Source organism: Rhinoderma darwinii, chromosome 9 (assembly GCF_050947455.1).
Source record: "Rhinoderma darwinii isolate aRhiDar2 chromosome 9, aRhiDar2.hap1, whole genome shotgun sequence".
In the NCBI taxonomy this organism is placed as follows: domain Eukaryota; kingdom Metazoa; phylum Chordata; class Amphibia; order Anura; family Rhinodermatidae; genus Rhinoderma; species Rhinoderma darwinii.
Genome location: NC_134695.1, coordinates 95,862,473 through 95,887,621, shown reverse-complemented (window position 1 = coordinate 95,887,621; position 25,149 = coordinate 95,862,473). Strand labels below are relative to the sequence as shown.

Here is a 25,149-nt window from a genome sequence, read left to right as displayed (position 1 = left end):
CTCAGCATTTTGGTTTGTAGCATTTTTGGGGTCAGTGGTGCTTTTTTCGAACGCAGCATGCTCAAGGTATGGTGGTTTTCTGGCATCTCTCCCCCTAGGCTTGTCTCTAGGAAAAATGCCAGAAAAAAACGCATGTACAAAATGACACTAGATAAGAAAAGAAACCATAAAAAAACCTTGAAACTCATTTTTAAAGATGATAGATAGATAGATAGATAGATAGATAGAGAGAGAGAGAGAGAGAGAGAGAGAGAGAGAGAGAGAGAGAGAGAGAGAGAGAGAGAGAGAGAGAGAGAGAGAGAGAGAGAGAGAGAGAGATAGATAGATAGATAGATAGATATGAGATAGATAGATAGATAGATAGATAGATAGATAGATAGATAGATAGATAGATAGATAGATAGATAGATAGAATAGATGTAAAGGAAGGCAGCACTCCACAGCAAGGGGTTTCAAGTGAAAAATATCATTTTATTCCCCCATTATCAGTGCAACGTTTCAGCTGTTCAGTTATATAATAATCCTTTCCCTCCCTCTGGCGTTTCTCATGCGCCTTTGAAGGGGACAATAAGGTGACAGGTCTCAGGTCTCATTGATAATAAATGCTGCGTCTTCTTTCCTCTCCATACTTTCTATTGATTTGACATGTAGATCTGTGTTTTGCGGGGGGCAGCGGCGGGATCCTGTCACATCTCCCCCTTCCTCATCATTCCCAGCGCACACTCCTCACCTCCAGCCTCAGTCTATTTGCTTTGGACACTCTGCTGGTTCCCCCCCTTTAGATCACAGGGACATGCCAGGTTTGCTGTGACCGAGTCTCCAGGCGGGCAGTGCCATATTGATTTGAGGGGGGATTTCATCTCGTACGTTTCACAAAGGGAAACAGGAAACACCTTTTCCCATCTGTATTGTCTTTTATTTCCATGGCAAATGCTGCTCCTTCCATCTACGGGCCGGACTAAGCTGCATGGGGACACGGAATCCTCTGCTCTTCACCTCCGGTAAGCGAGACGCTGCTTTTGATAGATTATCTTTATACTGCAGGCCTTTAAATGGTCGGATTTGGTCGGTTAACCCTTCCAAGGCCTGTGCATATAGTGACGTGGTCTTCTACAGTCAGGGATGATTGTGGACATAGATATATATAACTGCTGCATGAGACCCTATATACAACAAAATGTACATATACGAGATTATATAGGGGGAGGTTTACCGAGAAGATGAAATATGAAATGATCTGGACCCCACAATGTACGGCATAGTGACGGCGCGGTTTATCTACATGTACATTTTTTAGTTATTTAGAAGCTTTTTGAAAACTTTAAGGCCCTGTTCACACGGAGTTTTTTGCAGGAGGAAAATTCCTCCTGTAAAAACTGACCCTGGAGGTTTTCATTTTTGACGTGGTTTTTGACGTGGTTTTTGACGTGGTTTTTGAGGCGGTTTTCCAGGCGGTTTTTCAGGCTGTTTTTGCCGAGGTTTTCACACGCATGAGGCTGGGTTCACACAACCATGTTACGTCCATAATGTACGGAACGTATTTCGGCCGGAAGACCCGGACCGAAGACAGTGCAGGGAGCCGGGCTCCTAGCATCATAGTGATGTACGACACTAGGAGTCCCTGCCTCTGCGTGGAACTACTGTCCCGTACTGTAATCATGATTACAGTACGGGACAGTTGTCCTGCAGCGAGGCAGGGACTCCTAGCGTCGTACATCACTATGATGCTAGGAGCCCGGCTCCCTGCACTGTCTTCGGTCCGGGTCTTCCGGCTGAAATACGTTCCGTACATTACAGACGTAACATGGTCGTGTGAACCCAGCCTGACAGCCTTCTGTCAACGGATCTGTCACCATTGAAATGAATGGTGATGCAAACGGAACTTACTTCACACTTGCCTTTCCGTTGAGGGGTTCCCCTGACTGAAAGCACCGACGGAACCCCTGAGCAGAAACCACGCTGATGTGAACAGGCCCACATTAAAAAAAACATTGTTTTCTGTTTGCATCATCATTGACTTCAATGCTGATGGATCCGTTGCTAATGGGATTCCCTACACTGCGGTATTGGTTCAGTCGAAACGACAGAACCCTTTGCACAACGGGGACAAACAGAAACAATTAGCAACGGATCTGTCACCACTTCACACTTGCCTTTCCGTTGAGGGGTTCCCCTGACTGAAAGCACCGACGGAACCCCTCAGCGGAAACCACGCTGATGTGAACAGGCCCACATTAAAAAAAAAAAAGTATACTTACTTCTTGAATCAATTTCCCAACATCAATGTCCATTCGGTGGTACACCTCTGCTGTCGTCATTTCTGTTCCTGAAATGTTAAAAAAAAATAAAAAAGAGATGACATACATGAACAACTGCATAACAAAATTAAAAAATTAAAAATAAAAAAATAGAAAAAAAAAATCTAAAAAAAAAATCAGAAAAAAAAATCAGAAAAAAAAATTCTAAAAAAAAAAATGCACAGCTCCATACATGTATAGCATGTATGGAACATAGGAGCAAGTGCACTTACTTGTATTTGGATGCAGGACTTCGGTTTTCTGTATCCCTGAGTTCTGTCCACGATGTTTTTCAGCCTCCACGAGCAGACAGGAAATGACAGCCCCTTTCTGGGCTGGACTAGCAGCAGGAGACTGCAAGAAACTCCTCCAAAACTCTCGGCAATATACTCGTCAGAAAACACCTCACTAGTTCGAGGTGTTTTTTGACGTGTCCCCATTGCTTTCAATGCGGTTTTGGACGCGGAAACCGCATCAAGAAGGGTCATGTCCCTTCTTTTTGCCGCGAGGCGTTTTTTTTACTCGCGGTAAAAAAACGCCTCCGTCTCCCATTGAAATCAATGGGAGTCATTTTGGGTCGTTTTTGGCGCGTTTTCCGACGCGTTTTCCGCGTCAAAAAACGTGTCAAAAAACTCCGTGTGAACAGGCCCTAAAGGAGTTTCCTGGTTTTCTGTAAATAAATCTCAATCATTTTATAAAGTTTTACGACTTTCAAATATACTTTGAATTTCAATTCCTCGCCAGTTGTAATACCTCTGCTTTCTGTCAGTGAATGGGAACATTCTTTTGTACATACAGAGACTTTAAAGAGGCTCTGTCACCACATTGTAAGTGCCCTGTCTCCTATATAAGGAGATTGGCGCTGTAATGTAGGTGACAGTAATGCTTTTTATTTAAAAAAACGATCTTTTTTCACAACGTTAGCAGCGATTTTGGTTTATGCTAATGAGCTTTCTTAATGCCCAAGTGGGCGTACTTTTACTTTCGACCAAGTGGGCGTTGTACAGAGGAGTGCATGACGCTGACCAATCGGCATCATGCACTCCTCTCCATTCATTTACACTGCACTAGCGATATAGATATATCACTATGTGCAGCCTCATACACAAGCCCTAACATTACTACAGTGTCCTGATAATGAATACACATGACCATCCAGCCTGGACGTCATGTGTACTCAGAATCCTGACACTTCTGACTCTTTTTTGTGAGATTCCAGCAACGGATACGAAATCTCGCGAGATCTCGGAGCTAAACGAGATTTGGTTTCACTTGCCGGAATCTCACAAAAAAAGAGTCAGAAGTGTCAGGATTCTGAGTACACATGACGTCCAGGCTGGATTTCATGTGTATTCATTATCAGGACACTGTAGTAATGTTAGGGCTTGTGTATGAGGCTGCACATAGTGATATATCTATATCGCTAGTGCAGTGTAAATGAATGGAGAGGAGTGCATGATGCCGATTGGTCAGCGTCATACACTCCTCTGTACAACGCCCACTTGGTCGAAAGTAAAAGTACGCCCACTTGGGCGTTAAGAAAGCTCATTAGCATAAACCAAAATCGCTCCTAACGTTGTGAAAAAAGATAGTTTTTTTTAAATAAAAAGCATCACTGTCACCTACATTACAGCGCCGATCTCCTTATATAGGAGACAGGGCACTTATAATGTGGTGACAGAGCCTCTTTAAAGGGGTTTTCTAGCCCCATTAAGTTTCTACTGTCCGCCAGCGACAAGAACGGCCTGGCCTGACACCAGATGTGACAGCGGGGTACAGACGGTCAGGTCCTGGCGGGAGACGCGGTCATACCCTGGGTTAAAAAACAAAAAACATTGAATTGATCTTTCAAATACCACGCTGCTTCCATGCTCCCGACTGTAAAAAAAAAAGTTGGGTACCATGTTTTTTATTTTTTTTGTAATCCATATGCCTTTTATTCGAATACAGAATATGGGGCTGGAAAACGTTTTTAAAAACCTGTACAGCTGAGAATTTGCTACAATTGTATGCAGTGTAGACAATCCATAGTGAGTTAAACAGCTGGGATGCCAGACTGATACATTTTACCTGCACTGACACTTTGCACCGTAAGGCCAGGTTCACACGTAGCAGAATTTCTCCACTGCAAATGTTGGTGCAGATTTGGGGCAATTACGCAATGAATCTGCACCATCATTTGCATATTTCCACATGGGAATGGAGCGGAAGTGCGCGTGCTCGACCACCACTCCATTCATCTCTATGGGGCTGCCGAGCGCTATCTACAGAAGCCCCATAGAAACGAATGGCGCGGTGGCCGGGCATGCGCACTTCCGCTCCATTCCCATGCGGCTCCCAGGAACGGCAATGTAAACCCGTTCTCGTGATCGGTGCGGATCCCAGCATTCTTACGCCGCCGATCAGATATCCTGCGTATAGGTGATAAATATTGATTATGGGAAACTCCCCTTAAACTTTACTTGCCTAAAAGCGGAAGACATGTTTAACCCTTAAAAAATTAATACAGATGTGTGGCCTCTGTTCGCATATGCCACAGTACTGTGCCGAGATTGTGGCCATTCACATCAGTCCCTGTCCCCAATGGGGCACACAATCTGATCTTCCTATCTCAGACACTGACATTAACGCCAATTTAATATAAATATTATTGACCTATCAGTATGTTTGGGAATATATCGACTGCTCTTTTAGTTAACCCTATATGTTGAAAACTGGAAATCCCATTGTCAGGTTTAGATAAACAATTTTTGTTATAATAGTCCTTCAACGACGAGCTGTAAACTGTGGGAGACCCCTGCAACAAGTGTTCAATTTTCCTGCAGCGCCACCACAGGGGAAGTAAAGCATTACACAGTTACCATCTAAATCAATGGTCTGTCAGTGTAATGCACAGATGTGTCGGATCCTCCAGGCTGAGGGACGCTCTATGTAGTCACGCTCCACTCTGGCTAATAGATAAGGGCTCTGAAGTGACCTCTAATGACCCAGAATTTTTGAAAGGGGTGTTTTAAATTGGTTTTCTCAACCAGACGGCCCTTTTATCATCACATAATGACCTCACTTGCTTTTTCCAGCTCTCCCCAGGAGCAGAGAAAATCCACTGAACAGAAAGGAAGAGGCTTATATCACTGAGCCAAGGACCTCGAGTGAACTCTCAGCTCTTCATGTCAATCAAGGTGACATGCACAAGTAAGTACTGTGCTCGGACTCTATATATACTATGGCCATTATTGTCCTTGGCGCAGACCACTCTCAGTGTACCCCTAATTCAATATTACACGCCAAAGATTATATTCAGGGGTGGATCTATGGGGTTGACCTGTGACTGACCTGTACACATAGTGACATCACATGCAATAATGGCTCATAGCCTCAGCACTACAGCCCCCCATATGTAAATGATATCCCAAAAGGGCCAATCCAAAGCAACAGACATCTCATAGTTGTGGCAGAATCCCCAACTCTCTTCTTTACAGTGTTCCTTAAAGAGGTTGTAACACAAAGACTACCCTTTTTTAAATTGAAGAACCCCCATTGATCAGCGGTTATGGCTGAGGGAAGTGGCGCCTGCTGCAGGGGAAAGGTAGTATTACATTTCAGCCATTCAAATGAATAACTGACCATGTAATTTATGGATGGGCTGGGACCTACAGAGTGACAGCCAGTCTACGTTCTTCCCCTTGAGCAAGGGAACCCCCTCTATGACATCAGTATGCCCTAATGTGATCCTATACTGGGTAATTTGTATTATTGGCATGTGTCTTCCTGAAATGTAACACTTCTATTCTTTATAATCTCTTTCTAATAATTGTCAGGGGAACGAAAAGAAGTGAAGAAGAAAAGTCTGTAACAAGAAAAATACCCATTACTATGAAAAGACGAACACACAATAAACAAGATAAATTCCCCTCAATCTTAAGAAGCTCGGGCCCCCTCCTCCATCTCCTCTTAGCATTGGTTTCATGCTAAAACTTGGTTTGAAGCTTAATGTGATAATTCCCAGGGTGCAGAAGACAGCAAAATCCAGCAGATGCCAACTTATCCCTCCGAGTATTTCTAGCAAGAAAAGCTATTTTTTTCACGTAATTAGTAGGGTAATTTTATAATGGAATTAATTAATGGCAGCACTTAGCAGCTGGCATGAAAAAATTACAAGTGTAAGGATTTGCTTTATCTATGACTCGTAATGCCAAATGGGCTTATAAAATGAAAATAAATTGCTGTGCAAGAAAAATAATTGCAGAGACATCCCTGTCAAAGGGAAAAGTCACTGCGAAAAAGGGCAGAATCACAAGACTAAAAAGTCTCAAGTCGGATTTTGGTTACATCAAGTCTGTCTATGTTGTCAGCTCCACTCATTCATTCAGTGTATATCTAATCACAAATGGGATTGACCTTGACCTAAAAAATTATATTTCTTGCTCTATGCAACTTTTTAACAAAAATTCACATTCCTGGCAAATTCACAAAGGTCCCGGAAGCTGAGATATGAGCAGATGTTTGACAGCTCCTCAAATGAAAGAATTGTTGATCCTCTTTAAAACAAAATAAAATTAATCTGAAGTGTATGGGGGTTTCCCAACTCTACCTCGATGACGGATTTTAGGGAAAACAAGAATCGGGCATGATGGGTTTCAGCGCACCCAATCGTTTGTTCTGTAGGAAGATAAGCTGTTTCCAGTAGTGTCTGGCAGTGGTTTGCTTCCTTCTACCCTATTGAAAAAAAAATGCATGCCAAGCCGAGACGAGTGCCCAGCCAAGCGTATCTACCATATGTATCTATGGTAGATACGCTTGGCTGGGCACTCGTCTCAGTTCATGAAAATAACTTTTGTGGGAAATTAACCCAAGTATTCTGGAAATTAGTTGGAGACAAAAAAGGTGGCTAAGGGTGTGGTGGTATCAACCAGCACCAGAATGGGACCCCATTTTAGTCTTTTGGAGGCCACCGCTAACATATTTATGAGGAGGTGGAGGAGATAGCTGTCAGCCGAATAAGTGTTTGGTCAACATCTATTTCATGTACATGGGTATTCAAAAAGGACACATTCATCAATTTCAATCATTTACAAATCCAAAAGCATCACAAACGGACCTGGTGTCTGAGGGGGCCCAATGCCCCCCCCCCCTACTTGGGAAGGCACCAGTATTATAAATGGTGGGAAGGCCCTATTACAGATTTTGCGTTGGAGCCCTAGAACTTCAAGTTACATCTCTGTATTAGTGACCTAATTTTTTAGTAGGCGTCTGTATCATGTTGTTGCATCAGCAGCTTTATCACTTTTGGCTCCATTTAGAACGAGCTATTTATGTGATTGATTCCCAAGAATTAAAGTTCATCTTAATCTTTTGTGCTCATCTCCGCTCTGGAGCTTAACCAATGTTATCTTTGGGAATGAATTGTTTTAGACAGAGAAGGGAAGGGGTTATCACAATGCTGGAAGGAGCAATTAAAAATATCCCCCTCTGGTCAAAAATGAACTCTCAAGGTCCCTTCTAATCTGGTTGCACTTGTCACTCAAACGTTTGATGGACATATTTCTAAATCAGAAACCACAATCTTTATACAATGCCTAAAGACACTACTCTGTATTTAAAAAGATCCAAAAAAAGAAATGTATAACAGAGGCCAAGTAGGTAGACACTTAAAAAGGGGTCATTGAAAATGTATTTAGGACAATGAAGAATAAAATATACAGTATAGGCTTTAACAAAAGTTTGCGGTTGGGTTTTGGTGTGAATACAAGAACACGTCTTCACTGGTTTCAGAATAGTCATTTGGACACGTAGGTCCCTACCCTACAGTTCAGGGGTATGGACTTTGCTGATGTCACTCCACGTCCTTTATTTGGGTCTTTAGAAGTTTCTAGATCCCATAAATCAGTTGTCTAGAACCTGTTGTGGCTCTCCAACTGTTGCAAAACTACAACTTCCGGCATGTCCTGACAGAGCATAATGGGAGTTGCAGTTTCGCAACAAAAGCCACCGATTGGAGCCAACAGATATATTGTCAACAAGAACCTAGTGGATCTCTAGAAGTGTGTGTCTGTGAGGAGCACATATTATAAATTATTGTAGACCTCGTACTCCAAGTGGTCATCCAGATCACAATCATCCAACTGGTTGAGTGTTATAGGTATGTCATGGTTGGAGTCATCCCACTACACATGGCCATTGCATACACTTTGGTTGTTCATTCTTCTGGAAATTAGTCAACAGTTGAAGCACTAGATGTCTCAAGTTGTATATGCTTACAAGCTAGAAGTACTTATGGAGAATCCACCCTCATATATATACTTGTTGAGCTAGTCTTCACCTCTGAGGCATCATATACCCCATTGGTTGGCACAATGATGAGATATTAACTCAAAATGAGCTTCAACCACCTTCATTTATCCTTTCAGAAATTCAGGTAAACCAGAGTAACTCTCTTCCGGAGTATTTTGGTTATATCCGGAGCAGCCATGACCCTGCACTTCTGGTGTCCCCGTTGGTTGTGGCTGGGATTGTAATTGGACTGGTTCTCTTTCTCTCCTGTGTTACCATCATCATAGGAAGCCTGAGAAAAGATGGAGGAGAAAGAGACTGGCGTCTTCAGAATCCAAGCTATGGTAAGCTATGGACATCAACATTATAGTCAACACATTGATCATTAATCTGAAGTGTATGGGGGTTTCCCGACTCTACCCTGATGACGGATGTTAGGGAAAACAAGAATCGGGCATGATGGGTTTCAGCGCACCCAATCGTTTGTTCTGTAGGAAGATAAGCTGTTTCCTGTAGTGTCTGGCAGTAGTGTCGGCCACCTTGAGTTCTCCAAGATAATACTCTCAATGAGGTATGATAAACCATATAAATAGTATATTTTAGGTTGAAGTAGTCTTCTTGTCAACTTAACATGGAGGGATATGCAAGGTGTACCGGATATCTTACATAATTGTATGATAATGGGCACGTACTTTCAACCAGTGATGTCACATGATCATAAAGAGACTCAACATCAATATCTTGAGACTCCTTGAGGTCAAGTAATGTCATGAGTTACTGGCAGACGTGGTGCACCGTGAAGGTGATGGTGCCTCAGACATGGCCAACTGGACGTCTACATTCACTACTTCTTATGCCCTGTTTTGCAGATGGAATCTCCTATGCAACATCTTCCTTTGGAGACCTAAGGTCTGTCTGTACAGAGGACATTTCTCCAGCCTTAGAATATGGCTCATACCTAGAGCTTAGTGCTTCCTATCCAGATTATCCGCCGTGGTAAGGAAAAGTAGTCCCAATAAATAATGCATGTAACATATCATTTAGACAAGTGTCCCTCAGTATCTCATAGAACCTGTTGTACTTTATATTTGCCAAAGAAGAGTGGACATGATCCATAGAGATATTTGGACATCTATCAATATATTTATAGTGTCAAGTTTACTAAATAAGACAATACCTGGTGCCTAGAATAATGCCGTGATTTATAACTGGTGCCAAAACATATCTATATATGGTGCCATATAATATGGGGAGCCATACATGACATGAGGTGAAATAAATAAATAAATAAGCCATACCATGTCTAATCTTATTCAAATAATGTTTGCTGAATTTGTTAGAGAATCTTATGTGCAGCCAATCTTATTATCCAGGGCAACATCTGGTGCCAAGTTCAATATATGGTATAAACTATTTTTGGTGTACACATTAGTAATAATGTCATTAATATATGTCACTATCTAAACCTCTCAGGTACCATTTCTAGTACAGGCTCATATTAGGTGCCACCTATGCCCATAAAGGAGATGGATGCCAGATCCTACAGACAGCTTTATGAGCCCATTGGTTGCTTTATAAGGTGATCTACAGTCATCAAGTTTGAAGGATTTCCCATTCTACCTGTTTAGTAGGCCCACACGATATAATATTCAGCATATCATATGTTCCAGCTCTTCTACCTACTCGACGTTGCTATTAAATTGGCTTGAATAATTATTAAGAATTGATATTTGCCAGATGGAAAACTATGACCATGGGGTCCCGCATGAAATACAACCTCAGAATAAGACATAGATTGGTGATGGTAGATACCAGGATGCGAATGTTTCATCCACTTTACCTCTACTCAATATGTTGGGCCATTGCCTTTAACAATTTTAGTTTTTTGCTAATTAAATTTGGAATAAATAGGGCATTAGATTTTTTTTTTTGTCGTTCAGTGAGTCGGAGGAGGAAGCATTTAAGTAAATCACAGCTGACAGGCAGAATAAATGGACATCACGTTACTATGTCCTATTAAGAGAATGAGTGAAATTCCGGTGTGGTTAGTTTTCTAGCGTCATCTGCTTTATTTAATGTGAAATGGACAGGGAAAGATGAGAAGCTCAGACAGAATATTTCTTGTTGCCCTTCACAGCAAATTTAGTTTCAATTAGGAGGTCACAGAATTTATTATAGGAGGGATTTTGATGGTTTGGTACAGCGGTCATATTAATCTAATGATAGGATAAATGGAAGCATTGTAGGTTACAATGACCTTAAAGGAGGAAATCATTTCTGTAATGTCGTTAGGATGGGGGAATTCAGCCTTCATGGCAGAAGAGAAACAGATAAGGAGACGTATTTCTGAGTTGGAGCTCTGATATTAGTAGATGCAACTATTGGGTGGGTGTCAAGAGCCCAGAAACTGAGGGGTCCGGAATCCCACTCTTCTACATCCACAGATAACAGAGCATCCACCTGAAGCTATGAGTTCACTTCCACCTGAAAAGTTTTGCCCCTTGATAAAACTGGCTGAGATATCTCAACTTCAATGACGTCACTGAGCATTCATGGTGACATCACTAGTCTTGGGTCGGCGCCCAAAGAACTTTTACTTCCTCCCCGGGATGCCGCTTTGTTTTTAGAGATAAACCGGTCATTGGGTTCTCTATGATCGGCCAGTAAACTTTCTCAAGTTGTGACTAAGCACTGGCGTGACTCTTCTGACCATATGAAGGGCACTTCTTCCTGTACATGGCTGGATTCTTGCCTCATTGTTGCCTGTATGTCCAGCATACAGCCATGCTACACATATCCGTGTTGAATAGATCCATCATATGGTGCCCATAGCCTGCTATGTACAGTACCCCATACTGTGTTACTTGTGCATCCAATATGGAATCCATGAGAAAAAATAGTGACGTGCTCCATTGCATGCCGTATTATAGGCAAGAATACAGCGCCTCATGGATGCGCCATTAGAGGAGATCCTTTATGCTATTTGCTCCAGTATTCTGGCGGAAAAAAGTAACAAATTTTGCTGCACGCTTGTTTTGCGCAAAAATGTTTAACTTTTTTCCTTCTTACGCCACAATCGTCCCTTAAAAAAATGTGACATTTGTAATCATTTACACCAGAAATTGGCATAAATTATAACGGAAAGCGTAGGTTTCAGTTTGTGGTGCTCACTAGACAGCCCAAGATGCGACAAATTTATTAAGAGGCTTGCGTCTCTTAATAAATTTGTCGCATCTTGCTCCAACGGGTTTCTGTTTAAGTCTGGCGTGTGAAACGGTGGTCTTAGTAAATTTGGGCCTGAATGCCTACAGGTCCAAAATAGGGTCTGTGTACACACCATTACAACCCTGCCGAAACTGGTTCCTATAGACCTTCTGCTTGCTCCATATCAAGTCATAGGATTTATTTTTTTGGGAGGGGTAAGGAAATCAGATTTTTGCTTTGGGGCTCTATGATCAGCACAATCATCGGCAAATGCGCTGCACGATCTTTGCTAATTCACGATTTCCATTTAAGGGTGGAGTTCCCTCAATACTATCCCATGTCCTTGATGGCCTTGTTCTTTCTCCTCCCCTTTGCGGTAACGGTCCTTGGTTCATCAGTCTGACGTGAGCGGGTGTTTGTTCACCAGACATTTATTTGCGGAGAACAGGCATCTTTATTTGTTTTGCAGAATCTATGGAGCATCTGCTGGCATGAAGTAATCATCTCCGTATTATCCCGCAGCATATTTTAGACACACAACATCCTAATTGCTTTTAGATGCCTGTCCTGGATAGCTTCAGTTCTGAATTTACTGTCCATCTGCTGGAGGCTGCAGATAGAGCTGCTTTTAACAAGATCATGAGCAGAAAGGCGATGAGGCGAGGGCTGTGTCTCTCTATAGAGACGGTTCATCTAAGCACAACTCTAGTTTTATATGGGGTATAGTTAAAGGGGCATTCTGGTTTCAGCGGGAAAAAAAAACCTTGTTTATTGCAAATTAAAGAGCTCTACTATTTTTTAATATACTTTGTGTATCAATTCATAATGGTTTTAAAGATCTCTGCTTGCTGTCATTTAATGGGAATTAGTATTGCTTACATTCAATCGGTCCTTTTCGTGTGTAGATCACACATTCGCAGAGTTTGCCCTTAGGATAGGCCATCAATATCAGATTGGTGCTGGTCAGACTCCGGCACCCCCACCGAATAGCTGAGTGAAGGGGCCCCAGTGTCGCATCCCCTTTGTTGTTTACCATGCGAATCACCATACATTCCGTAGAGGCTGTGCCTAGTACTAAAGTTCGCTGCAGCTCATTCTAATTCAAGTGAATGGCACTGGGCTGCAATACCAGGCACAGCCACTACCAAATCTATGGCACTCTGCCTGGTAAACAATGAAGGGGACACGCGCTGCGGTCCCATAACCCGAGATGATCAGTGATGGTCCCGGGGTTCAGACCCCCACATATCTGATATTGATGGCCCCCATCGATATCAAAGTCATAGCAAACCTCTTTAAATGCTTAAATTCTGGCTGCCTTCAGCCACCACTAGGAGGGGCTCACTGAATATTGATTTCTTCAATTCCCATTGAACGCATTAATAAATCCATCTTCAGTAAGCTCCCCCTAGTGGTGGCTGCTGACAGTCAGAAAATTCTAATTGAATTCAATTGTGGCGGATAGTTTAGCAGGCCCCTTATTTGGCTGGGCCCTTCAGCTACCCATACATATTTAAGTCCAGTTTTTGGTTGACTCCATCTAGGGATCTAATATAAGGAAGCTACAAGTGACTCCCACTTAATAAGATTGGCATAAGATTGACCATATTTAACTTTTATCTTTCCAAGATAAGCAGAACCACAATTGTGTGACAGTCATTCCTCCTTCCTTCTCCATAGACATGGATGTTGGGCCAAGCCAAAGATGTGTGTTCATATGGGGGATTATTAGTGATAAATGCCTGCCGAACTACCTTGCGTTATATTATGTATGGCCAGATGAACGACTTAATCTACTATTGTCTTCTTCCCCGTTACTAAGTGCATGACCATAAGAGTGGTCAATGAATCTGGAGAACCATGTTGAGATTATTGGAGAACAGAAAAATGATGTTCTATCTTTTCCTCTAGCTATGAAGACTGTGTTGGACCAGGAACTTTGGAAATATACCTCCCTGAAGATGATCCTCCACCTTACTCCTTAGAAGATCCACGTCTTAGACAAGAGTTGTCACTTGGTATCAGCACTGAAGAGATGCCACAGCCCAACACAGAACATTTCCAGGGCTCCATGCCCATCCCTACCATTGACCTTCACGCTGTTCCACCCATCCAAAATATGGCCGAGAAAAGTCTTCACCTTCCTATAATACCAATGGACATATTGAAAGACGTCTCGTCACCGAGCATCGTTGTGTCAGAAGAAAACTTGACTTAGCAATATTATTGGTAGCATTCTGTCTTCTCTGTTCCTTGAGAATAAGTCATTGTCTTTCTTATGTAGCCACTATACGTTTGTGTGTCGTGGTGATTCAATTGAGAAGTGCAATTAGTTTATATCTAGCAATAAGCGAGTGCAATAGTTTTATAAGGAAATGTTACCGAACCTTAATGAGGGCTAATAAGATCCAGAACTGTCTCCTACTGCACCTACTACATAGTCATCTTATACATGTGCATTTTCTGGCTACCAAAACATTGAGGAATTAAAAAATAAAGCATTTATTAACAAAGAAAACTCTTCTTGGTAAGATGTGCTATGGCGGGAGTGGTCGTAGCGTGTTGGGTTGTACACAGAGTCGGACTTAAATGTTATGTACACCTTTGAAATCTTACACATATATATATCAGTGTGTTTTGTGCAACTTTCTAAATACTTTTTATTAAAAATTATTTTTACTTTTTGAGATACAGCTGCTTTGTATCCTGTATACAGAGCAGCTGTATCTAGTTCTGAAACTTGAATCCGTCAGCTCCGCGGGACTGATGGGTTCCGTGACAGTGGATCACGCAGGATAGAGCGGTTACCGATAACATCTAAGTCCCGCTGACCTGACGGATTCAGGACTCAGCGCATGATACAGCTGCTCTATATACAGGATACAAAGCAGCTGTATCTCAAAAAGTAAAAATAATTTTTTATAAAAACTTGCACAAAACACACTGATATACATTTTTTATTAAATTAAAAAAAATCTATTTCAAAGGTGTAAATAAAAAAAAAAAAGCGAAAAATAAAAAAAAATGTGAAAAAAGCTACACCTATCTGGTATCATGCGTCCATAACAACCTGAACTATAAAATGATCACGTTATTATTCCCGCAGGTAAATGGCGTAAAAAAACAATGACAGAATTGCTATTTTTGGTTCATTCCCCACTCCCAAAATGTTGAATATAAAGTGATAAAAAAGTAGCATGTACACCAAAATGCTGCTGATGAAAACTACAACAAGCTGTTATGGGTCTTGAAATGTGTTGACACAAAACAATTTTTTTTGTTGTTAAGAAAAGTGTTTTTATTGCACTAGTCGTAAAACATGAAAAGAAAACGATATCAATCTTGTATTGCCGTAATCAGTGACCCACAGAAAAAAGTTAATATGTCATTTTTACCGCTCAGTAAACCCCCGTAAAAACAAAATAAAAAAAACAATGGAAAAATTGCTGTTTTTTCTACCCCTCTCAGGACAAATGAATAAAAGTTATACAATACATTATATGTACCCTCAAAACGGTGCCATTAAAAAATACAACAATATTTACTGCATCCTTGAAGGGGTTTCCCACAGTGACCATTTATGACCAATCTACAGGATAGGTGATAAATGTACGATCGCTGGGGGCCCCACCACAAAGACTTTGCTTGCTTGAACGGGGGTCCTAACCCCCATTCCTCCTCACTGCACGATTGCAGTGAGAAGGATTCTCCATGGAGCGAGGGTTGCGCATTCAATATCTATGGGGCTGACGGAGACCGCCTACATTTAACATACACTACCACTTCAAGAGTAATGGGGGTTGTTCTAGAGATCAGAGGGGGTCCCTGTGGTGGGGCCCCCAGCGATCACGCATTTAGCACCTATCCTGTGGATAGATGATAAATGTCCATTGTGGAAAACCCCATTTAAATCCAAAACGGTCTGCATCCTTTAGGGGTATTCCCAGCATTGAGCTCCGCTGTTTCCGTAACTTCAATAGAAGTGAATAGGAGCTAGGGAAGCGGCGTATCTCAGCGAGCTCGGCTGTTTCCGTAACTCCAGCCAACTTACCACTGATTTCCCGCCCGCATGAAGCGGTTTTGCTCTTTTTTTATGCATTTTTTTGGTGACATTTTTATTTACGTTTTTGCCTTGCATATTTTGTGCAGCCAGATGTTACATTAAAGTTCAGTGTAAAATATAAAAAGAAGAAAAAAACACTGCATATGCTGCGTTTTCGTTTGTGGCAATTTTGTGGTCAGTAGCGTTTTTGGTTTTTTTCAATGGCAGAATGCATTTTTCTGGATTTTTTTTCCCATAGACTTCTCTATACGACTGAACTCCAGAAAAAAAAGCATGTACAAAATGACACTGAAAGAAAACCAAAACGCCACTAGAAATGCCATAAAAAAAAATGCATGTTACATTTTATTAACGCTGGCGTTTTTAGAAGCGTTTTTTGATGTACTTTAATGCCAGAAAATATGTACGTGTGAAGAAAGAGGCTGTGGAGCTTCATCACTAGGAACTGGCAAATAAATAAACCACATAAATAAATAAATACAGTATCTTGTAAATGTTACATTGTATAACTGATACACAATGCAACTAAGTTGCAATTTCAATATACAGATGTTCAGAGCTGAGTTTGTCATTTGGCACAACACCTAACAATATCCCAATGTGTAATCTTTGGTTTTACATAGGACTAGATAAAACTTTTTCAGAGTTATCACAGTGCAGCCCCAGAGTGGAATGACAAGTTGAGCTCTGCTACATCTGTGCATAGCTCCACTTTCACTTTTGCTTCAGACTTCCTGGCCTCTTGTGGTTTGATTGACACAGCAAATACCCTATGTGGCTTTGTACAGAGCACAGATCCAGCCAATGTTACAGAAGGAGCTGGAGGCTGAGCTTGAGAACTGGTAACTTCCTCATGCAGAACTTATAGCAGGAAGGGAAGACACAAGCTGAGATCTAATAACATGAAGAGCATTGCAGACAGACAGAAGCTCTACCAAGATTACATCTCCCATTATGAGTCCAGGAGCCATGAAGGCAATGTAACATTGTGTGATCAGATGCTGCAGTGCAGGGGAGACACTCAGCTGTGTGACTCCCCTGCAGCACTGGGGGGATTCTACTCCCTGCTGATCACTCAGAACCTACAGAGAAAAAAAGAGGAGCGCAGGGTGGAAGTACTGAAGCAGATGATGAAGGGGTTTGCAATCCTGGAGCTTATCTGTGTCAATCTATTTCTGTTTCCATGGAGGAGAGAGATCAGGACACTAAAGGTAGGAAAACAACAAAGAGAAACCTGCAGCTGGGGGAGGCGCACAATGTGGATTCCTGCACCATATGAGGATTTACCATCAAACTATGAGAGTACATCATCCTACTGATGCTATGATTTCATGTTCTTTTTATAGATCTAAGGTGGGGGACCCCAACTTGTGGCTCTGCAGCTGTTGTGAAACTACAACTCCCAGCATGCACTGCTAGCCAAAGGCTGGTGTTCGTAGGTTTGCAATAACTGGAAAGCCACAGGTTGGGATCCATCGATCTATGGTAACAAAATGGAAAACTGCTCCATTGGTTGGTATGTGTAATAGGTATACAAAATAGTTTTCACTTAAAATAAAAATCAGTAAAAAGTCCTTAAAGGGGTATTCCAGGGGATAGGTGGAGGTCGGACCACTGGAAGCCCCAATGATCGCTAGAATGGTGGACCCCTGATTTGTTGCCTCAAATATTAACAGCAGGAGTTCCTTTTTTAAGTGGTTCTGTTCAACTTTTAAGCCATTGCTTTCCTAGCTTTATCTCTTTCTGGAAACGCTGGTTGGCCACATTACCGCGACTGCTTCCTACCAAATCTAGTCAAAAACCTGTTTTACTCCCATAAATGAGTAGGGGATGTTTTGTTTCTCACCAGAGAATCTTCGCAGGAGTTTGGAAAAGCTGGGTGACATCCCCTGAAGGAGTCGATTGATAATCATATTGATGGTTATTCAGCTTTCCTATAAATCAATATCACTAGGTTTATTTCTATTTCCTGGTTATCTTTCTAGCATAGCTTCCTCCAGTCTGGCAGCCGTTTCTTTTATATAAAGTGTTAGTCCAGCAGTACAAAAAGGGTCTAGTTTGCTTTTTCTTTTTTTTAAAACAAACAAACAGCGCCCCTCTTGTCCATTGGCTATTGCTGGTATTGCAGCTCATCCTCATTCAAGTCAGTGAGGCTGAACTGCATATCGCCACTCCTGTCCATGTGATGTTTCTGGGGTAAAAAAAAAAAAAACAGATCCCAGAGAATTTATTTAAATGGTCAATAATCCAGAAATTTGCAAGACCAGAAGCAAAAGACTAAACAGACATAACCAATTAGAAGAATTTCCTGATTAACGATATTGCTTCAGGCCTCCCCATCTACTTTAATTGGACTTTATGACTTCCTGGAGGATCCATACCCTAAAAAGTCATCTCTATTGGAGGATCCGAACCCTAAAAAAATCTTCCCTTTGCGTCGGTTTGATCACCCAGAATTTTTGATGATCTAAAACCCGTTGGATCTCCTGTGCCTCATCTTACACGTGCTCTCTGATGACAGGCATATAATGGTAAAAACAAAACCGATGACAAATATCTGGAGTATTTCATGCGTGTCTAATATTTGAAGCGAAACGCGTCTTTGAAAAGGGGAACTCCGGAGGAAATTTTCACCCTTAAATTAAAAGTAACAAAACTGTAAGATGCCATTTATAGGTCTTTAGAGAGTCTTTGGAAATATTATGGACATCAATGGTGAATAGAGTTTTCTTTGAAGTTCCCCTTTAAAAGTTGAAGTTTGGAACAAAGAAGTCATTTGTATTCAATGAAGTTCTGCCTTCTGTCAGGCGATCAAATACAGGATGTAAGTACTACATGAATTGCCATCCCTATAATGCAAGGACTCACAGGGTCCGCTCCTAAAATAGGCTCTACTTTCTGACACATAGAGGGTGGTCCTAAGTGGGGATCAACCCTTTTAAGTCACCAATAATTGGCCTCCAGATGTCCCGATTTCAAGTTGCTATACCATACCTGCCTATTTAGAAAACCCATTGTTATACACCACATTAGGGAATTTTGAGTTAATACAGGGGGGTCCACTCTTCAGGATACTCATCTCTTGGTTAGAGTGGAGAACAGTTACAAAGAGCGTCTCTCTCTCCGGAGGATCTATCCTGTCCTGTATTACACAGACAACACATTTATATGAATGGACACTGTGTAATGCTTCGTTTCCCCTGTGGTGGGGCTAAAGGGAAAGAACACTTGCTGTCAGGTTTTCCCACAGATTACATCTGCACGCTGGACGTCTCTGCAGGGGGACACTTTGAGATCTGCTTATTGTCAAGGAATCCTTCTAACAATTAGAGATTTACCAAAGTGGAGAAATCCTTTAAGAAAAAGTTTCCAGATTTTTCTTTTTGTGTAAATAGGAACAGGTAAAACCAACATAACTGCCAGAGTTCCTCCATTTACAGTGCAGCACAGTCCCCCCCCCCCATAAAAGCGTTCCAACAGTATGCTCCTCGTACACAGCAGTGCCGGCAGAGGGTCCCCAAGAAACAATACTGCCAGCAGAGTTCACCCTCAGTAACCGTGCCAGCATGGTACCTGTCACGGCGCGGGGTGTGGACCCACTGGGCCGTACCGCGTAGCGGGGTAGCAGCTGGCCAACAAGGTACAAAACAATGTCTATAGTTATGAACGGGTACCTGAGGCAATGTAGACAGTGGCAGGGGCACGACTTGACTTTCACAGCAGGTGATGCAGCGAGAAGACACGACTTGACTTTCGCAGCAGGTAACCATAGTACGGGATACAGGGTACAGGCAGCAGAAACGGGTAACACTGGGAACTTGAAAACACTGGGAGACCTTTAGCAAGACAAACTAGGGTATACAACGCTCAGGCAAGGAACTAGTGGGCAGGGCCCCTTATTATAGTCCAGCAGCCATTTGGGCTGATAATTGATGTAAGGCAGCTGGACGCGTACTGGCCCTTTAAGGCCGTGGGCGCGCCCTGTGGGACACAGTCAGAGGACCCGGAAGAGAGTGCTGGCGTCTCCCTGGAGGGAGCACACGCCGAGAAGAGAGGCGTCCATTGCCGGGATCGTCAAGGGGTAAGTCAGAATGACGACCCCCGGCCATGGACGTAACAGTACCTCACTTTACGCAGCCAAAGAATTTAATGATAAAATTCGGGCTTCCAGCAACCCCCTGTGGTAGCTTTTTGCAGAAGATTTGCCTGCTATGCCGTAAATCTGGGAGTTCTGACATATTTTGGGTAGACTCTTGGACAATTCGTTAGTGTAGGCAAGCATGTGCTATACCATGGGTTATTGCAGCGCTATGGACATGTGGGATGGGGTGTCCTAATGTGCTGATAGTACAACCCCAATATCAAACTGATGAAGGCTTAACACTGTCTTGAATTTCTACACAGCACCACACTTAGAAGTGCCTGAACAGCAGCTCACTGACACTAGGTGCCCCAGTTACCAAATTTTTGTCACCATGAAAGAAGCCAATTGTACTGAAATTTCACCCGCTTTTAAGTGAAGCTCCACCTTTGACTAAAAGTAATCCAGGGTAGAATATAATCTCTTTGTAAAATACCTCCATTTTATTTATTTTTTTATTTTGTTTTGCTGTTTTAACATATATGTTCACTTTTTCAACAATGCAATACAAATTCTTTGCTTTCTAGAAACCATCAACAAGCAGGTTCGTTGCTTGGATCTGATTAAGGCTTCAATTTTATTTTAATTATGTCTTTTTTTGTAAATACACAAGGCGATTGCACTTATTAACACATGAATACACAAAGTTCCTCTAGCATTGCCTGATATATGTTAATGTATTAATGAACGGGGCTTCAGGGCGTTATATGTGAACAAGCAGACAGTCTATTCAGAACATTGTACACTCAAAGGAGTAAACAGAGATCCATTAATTAGAGTAAAGGATCCGTTAACAGCATCCTGAGAATTCCCTTAGGTATGAATCTGTTAATGAGCAGATCTTCAGTGAATATTAGGGTGTTACTAAACAATCCGATCCACACCCCACTCTGAACATCATTGTATTCTCGAATCAGTAAACATAGACATGTAATAACCATTCAGGATCTGTAAACAGCATCTTGTTGCTGGCATCCAGATGCTTTCAAATAAAAAATATATGATTACTGCAAAGGCAATAGAGATATATCAAGAAGGTTTTTTACTCTATAGAGCCAATGTGGAGCTTTACCTTTAAGACCACGTCTAGCACAGTGAAAGTGGGGTGTGAATATAATAAAATAACATTGCAAACTGCATTTAAAGAGACCCTAAAATTAGGCACAATCCATTGGGTGGAGTTATCCCTTGAAGAGAATATTTTCTTTGATACTGCGTTTTATGTTTGCAGTTTTAGGGAAGTGACATCATTTACTATATTCTTGTAAATTTTGTTTGCAAAACAATATTTGCAGGAAGAGGAAATAAAAGCTGCAGATATAATGATACAGATTAAAGGGCCGCCTGTGTGACAAACGATACAGAATAAAAGACGTAAATGTATTCTAGACATCTATTTAAAGTGGCAGTAGCATGAAAAAACAGCTTCACTACGATATGATTTGTAGCTCATTTTGAGCTATTATTCTTGGTTATCAGCCATGTCTGACTAGCACTGGCTTTGTCCATTGCTTGACTGAACTTGCTAATACCTGTAGCCTTAAAGGGGTTTTCCAGTGACTAAAAATTGATGACCTATACTCAGGATAGGCCATCAATAGCTGATAGCTCGGGTCCGACCGCCAGTCAGCTGTCTTAAAGGGACCGCAGCGCTCGTACGAGTGCTGCTTCCCCTTCATTCCGGTCACTGCTCGTATCGTGAATCGCCGACACAGCAGTAGCGGCGATTCACAGTATTACAGTCTTCTCCAGTTCACTTCCATGGGAGAAGGTTGTAAAATACTGTGAATCGCCGCTGCTGCTGTGTTGGGGATTCACAATACGAGCAGTGACCGGAATGAAGGGGAAGCAGCACTCGTATGAGCGCTGCAGCCCCTTCAAAACAACTGATCCCGAGCGATCAGCTATTGATGACCTATCCGGAGGGTAGGCCATCAATTTTTAGGGACTGGCAAACCCCTTTAAAGGGGTTGTCCCATCGGGAGAAAACCTGTCCATAAGCCATATAGATGTCATAGAGGTGGTCCCCTGCTTGGGACCCCCTCTATCTGCCAGAACAGAGGGTTGTCTTCGTGAGGCAACACCTTTTAAGTGAAAATATGTGAACATATAAGGACATGCTTTAAATAGTCATTCCTTAAACAGGTTGTTTAATCACAGACAACCTCTTTAATATGAGATGCTAGGACGAGACCCCCAGCAAACAACTGATTTTTCTAGCAGAAGTTTCCCTCCGCTGCTCATTTTCCCTGCAGTGAATCTCTGCAGCCCCCTCAAAGTTTATCCAAGCATAGCAACACATTTGAAGATGTGGCAGTGCCTGGTACTGCAGCTCAGCTCAATTCACTTTGGTCTGCTAATTATGGGGATCCCAGGGGACATCGATGGCTTAGCCTAAGGGGAAAGAAAGCCTTCAGGGAACTACAAGTCCCAGCATAATCTGACTGAAGGTCATGCCAAGACTTTTATGATCATTACATTTATATTGTACTTAGGTCTGCTGGTTGACAACCAACATGATTGTGATTACATCTCCCAAAGGGGTTGTCATCCAGCTTTAGTTGTCATATCTGCCTAGTTATGCATGATCCAGCCCATTGCTTTTTGGAGTCACCTATTTATTTTTGCTATAATATACATTTATTATTCTCTTGCAGAAATTTACTGGAAATTTTGTCTATTTTGTTGAACCCGTAATCCCTGAAGACATCATCAGGCAGATCCTCCAGCGAGTAGGTTACTCTATAGCGTCAGACACAGAATACGCAATCCAGGGGAAAATAAACCCGGAAGAGGCCAAGCAGACGGCCTTTGAGTTGTACCTGTCGAGAATTCAGTGTGAAAAGCTGCTTAGGCTAAAGAATGAAGATAAGTCCCTCTGTGTAAACCTACTGGTCAATGGGCCCAGTTTTGAAGAACACAATGGGGATGATCACACCGGACAGGCCGGTAAAAGTACCAACAGAGCCGATGGCGTCCATGAAATTGAGGGAGTAAATAATTTCGATCTTAAAAGCAACGTCACCAGTCCTGACACTACAAAGGCTGTGAACCTGACAGTCACCCCTAGAATCAGTCCGGATGTCCTCTCCGATACTTCCAAGAAGGAGCCAAATTATTATATCAAACCCTTGGACAGTGTCGAGTTCCTTAATGACTACAATGATCTTAACTTGGCCCAGCAGCCAATTTTCCCATTACATAACATAAAAAACAAGGAACCAAACTTTGCCAAACCTCATATCCCATCTGAATCAACCATACCTAAGGGCAGCGATCTTGCTGAGAAGGTCATTTGTGGCCTACAAAGCGGTGACAACATTGACGTCAGGACATTTAATGAAAAACTGGACCCACCAAAATCTCTTATGCTTAATGAATCTTACTCCGAAGTCCACAAGCGTCTGGTGATAAAACTGAAGATGCCGAGCATGGCTGGAGAGTCATTGGCTTACCCTATTGAGGAAACAAATTCTGAAAAGTTTTCCAACAGCAATGGTTTGGGTAAAAAGGAGGTAAAGTGGGAACTCCTGAAGACTAAGGAGGGCACAGAGATCTTCACCGGTCACATGTCCCTGTCTTCTGATTTCTCAGTGTTAAGTAACCCCAATAAGTCCGCTATTGGGACGCCAGAGAATAAGCTCCGAGAACCACCCAACTCCACATACATTCCACCAAGGGCACCCGAAAGTGAGTGTATGAGATTGACAAATATCAAACCAGAGGAAAATCACTTTCGGGCGGCTTCTCTACCTGGAGATACCCTGCTGGTGAATGAGTTTAACGTACAGGAAGATATCAAGGAAGGGTATGTGATGATCACTAGAAACAATCCTCTCAAAAATTGAGTTCTATCAATTATTTTTTTTTAAAAAAAAACTTGTTTCGGGTTAAGATAATTATTCCAAGACCTATAGTCCAATCAGTAAGTATTGCAAGACCTTTAATAGACATGATTTATCTTTATAGTGGATGGAGATTAATTTGTCTGATACTGAGCTCCAAATCCCCTGCATAGATGTAAAGTTAAACTTAAAAAAAACTCTGCCTGCAGACGCCACTAGGGGGAACTTACTGAATACTGTTAATACACTGGATTCAATGATAAAACAGTATGCAGTGAGCTCCCCCTAGTGGTGGTTGAGGGTAGCTATAATTACTTTTACATCTACGCAAGCGATTTGGAGCTCTGTATCAGAAAGCTCCAAATGTCTGTCTCAAAGAGTGTCCATGTTGCCTATAGCAACCAGCTGGAGTCCATGTTTTTCCCGTAATCTTTAGAAACTGAAAGGACCACTCTGGTTGGTTGCTAAATGCATAAAATACATAATTATCTGAAACAGTTTTGATGGATTTGCATAATCCTGATTAAGCAGGTGACTAGATCCATGTGTAGTAGATCGTTACCTTTTTAGGGACCAATGATCCTTAAATGGATATTCCAGTATTGGAACAATATGGCTGCTTTCTTCCAGAAACAACGCCACACCTGTCTCTGGACTCTGATCAGTATTGCAGCTCAGCTCATTAGAAGTGAATGTGACCCGAGATGCAATATCACTTACAACCTGTGGACAGGTGTGGCGCTGTGTTTGAAAGAAATGTTTTTCCCTAAACCTGGACAACCTATTTAAGGTGAACATATACGTCTAGGCAATCAACAAACTGTTTATGACGACTGAACGATAATCGTTATGTCTATGGCACAATAAATGATCCATTCCAATGGAAATTTGTTCCTGATCTGCTCTGTTATCTGATCCCTGACACTCAGAAAAGTAGTGATTCTAATATTAGGGCATTATCACAGGTATACAGGTGGAAATGCTCTTATTTCAAACTAAAATTATTAAACCGGATATCCCTTTTTTTTTAATCATTGAAAAAAACAAAAACCTATGGGCTTAAAGGGCATGTCCACTTTTGAACATAATTATTAGTTTATACATATAATCTACACCGTATCTTTGTACATACATTACTTGTCTTGCACAAATCCGGAGTTACAGTCTGTATTATACACCAGAGTTACCTTCACAGTTCTGCTGGTTGCTATTGGAAACAGTCTATAAAGCATGTTGTCAGACACACCCGTGAAAGCTTGGTTGAGTTTATATAACGCAGAGAGGGCGTTCGATTTCCCATATCAGTGCACTGTACAGTGGCTGACGTAA

General features: G+C 41.9%; 2 protein-coding genes across 2 annotated transcripts; both read left to right on the top strand.

Moving 5' to 3' along the window:
• The first annotated feature begins 888 nt into the window (after window positions 1–888).
• Window positions 889–14,410, top strand: BEAN1 (brain expressed associated with NEDD4 1). Its single transcript, XM_075837139.1, has 5 exons — window positions 889–1,001; window positions 5,375–5,489; window positions 8,705–8,911; window positions 9,437–9,563; window positions 13,683–14,410. Exons 2-5 carry the CDS (start codon window positions 5,465–5,467, stop codon window positions 13,987–13,989), a joined length of 666 nt encoding a protein of 221 aa, XP_075693254.1. The 5' UTR covers window positions 889–1,001; window positions 5,375–5,464; the 3' UTR covers window positions 13,990–14,410.
• Window positions 14,411–16,697: 2,287 nt separating this feature from the next.
• LOC142660514 (uncharacterized) lies at window positions 16,698–24,707 on the top strand. Its single transcript, XM_075837138.1, has 2 exons — window positions 16,698–17,045; window positions 22,633–24,707. Exons 1-2 carry the CDS (start codon window positions 16,737–16,739, stop codon window positions 23,821–23,823), a joined length of 1,500 nt encoding a protein of 499 aa, XP_075693253.1. The 5' UTR covers window positions 16,698–16,736; the 3' UTR covers window positions 23,824–24,707.
• The last annotated feature ends 442 nt before the right edge of the window (window positions 24,708–25,149 follow it).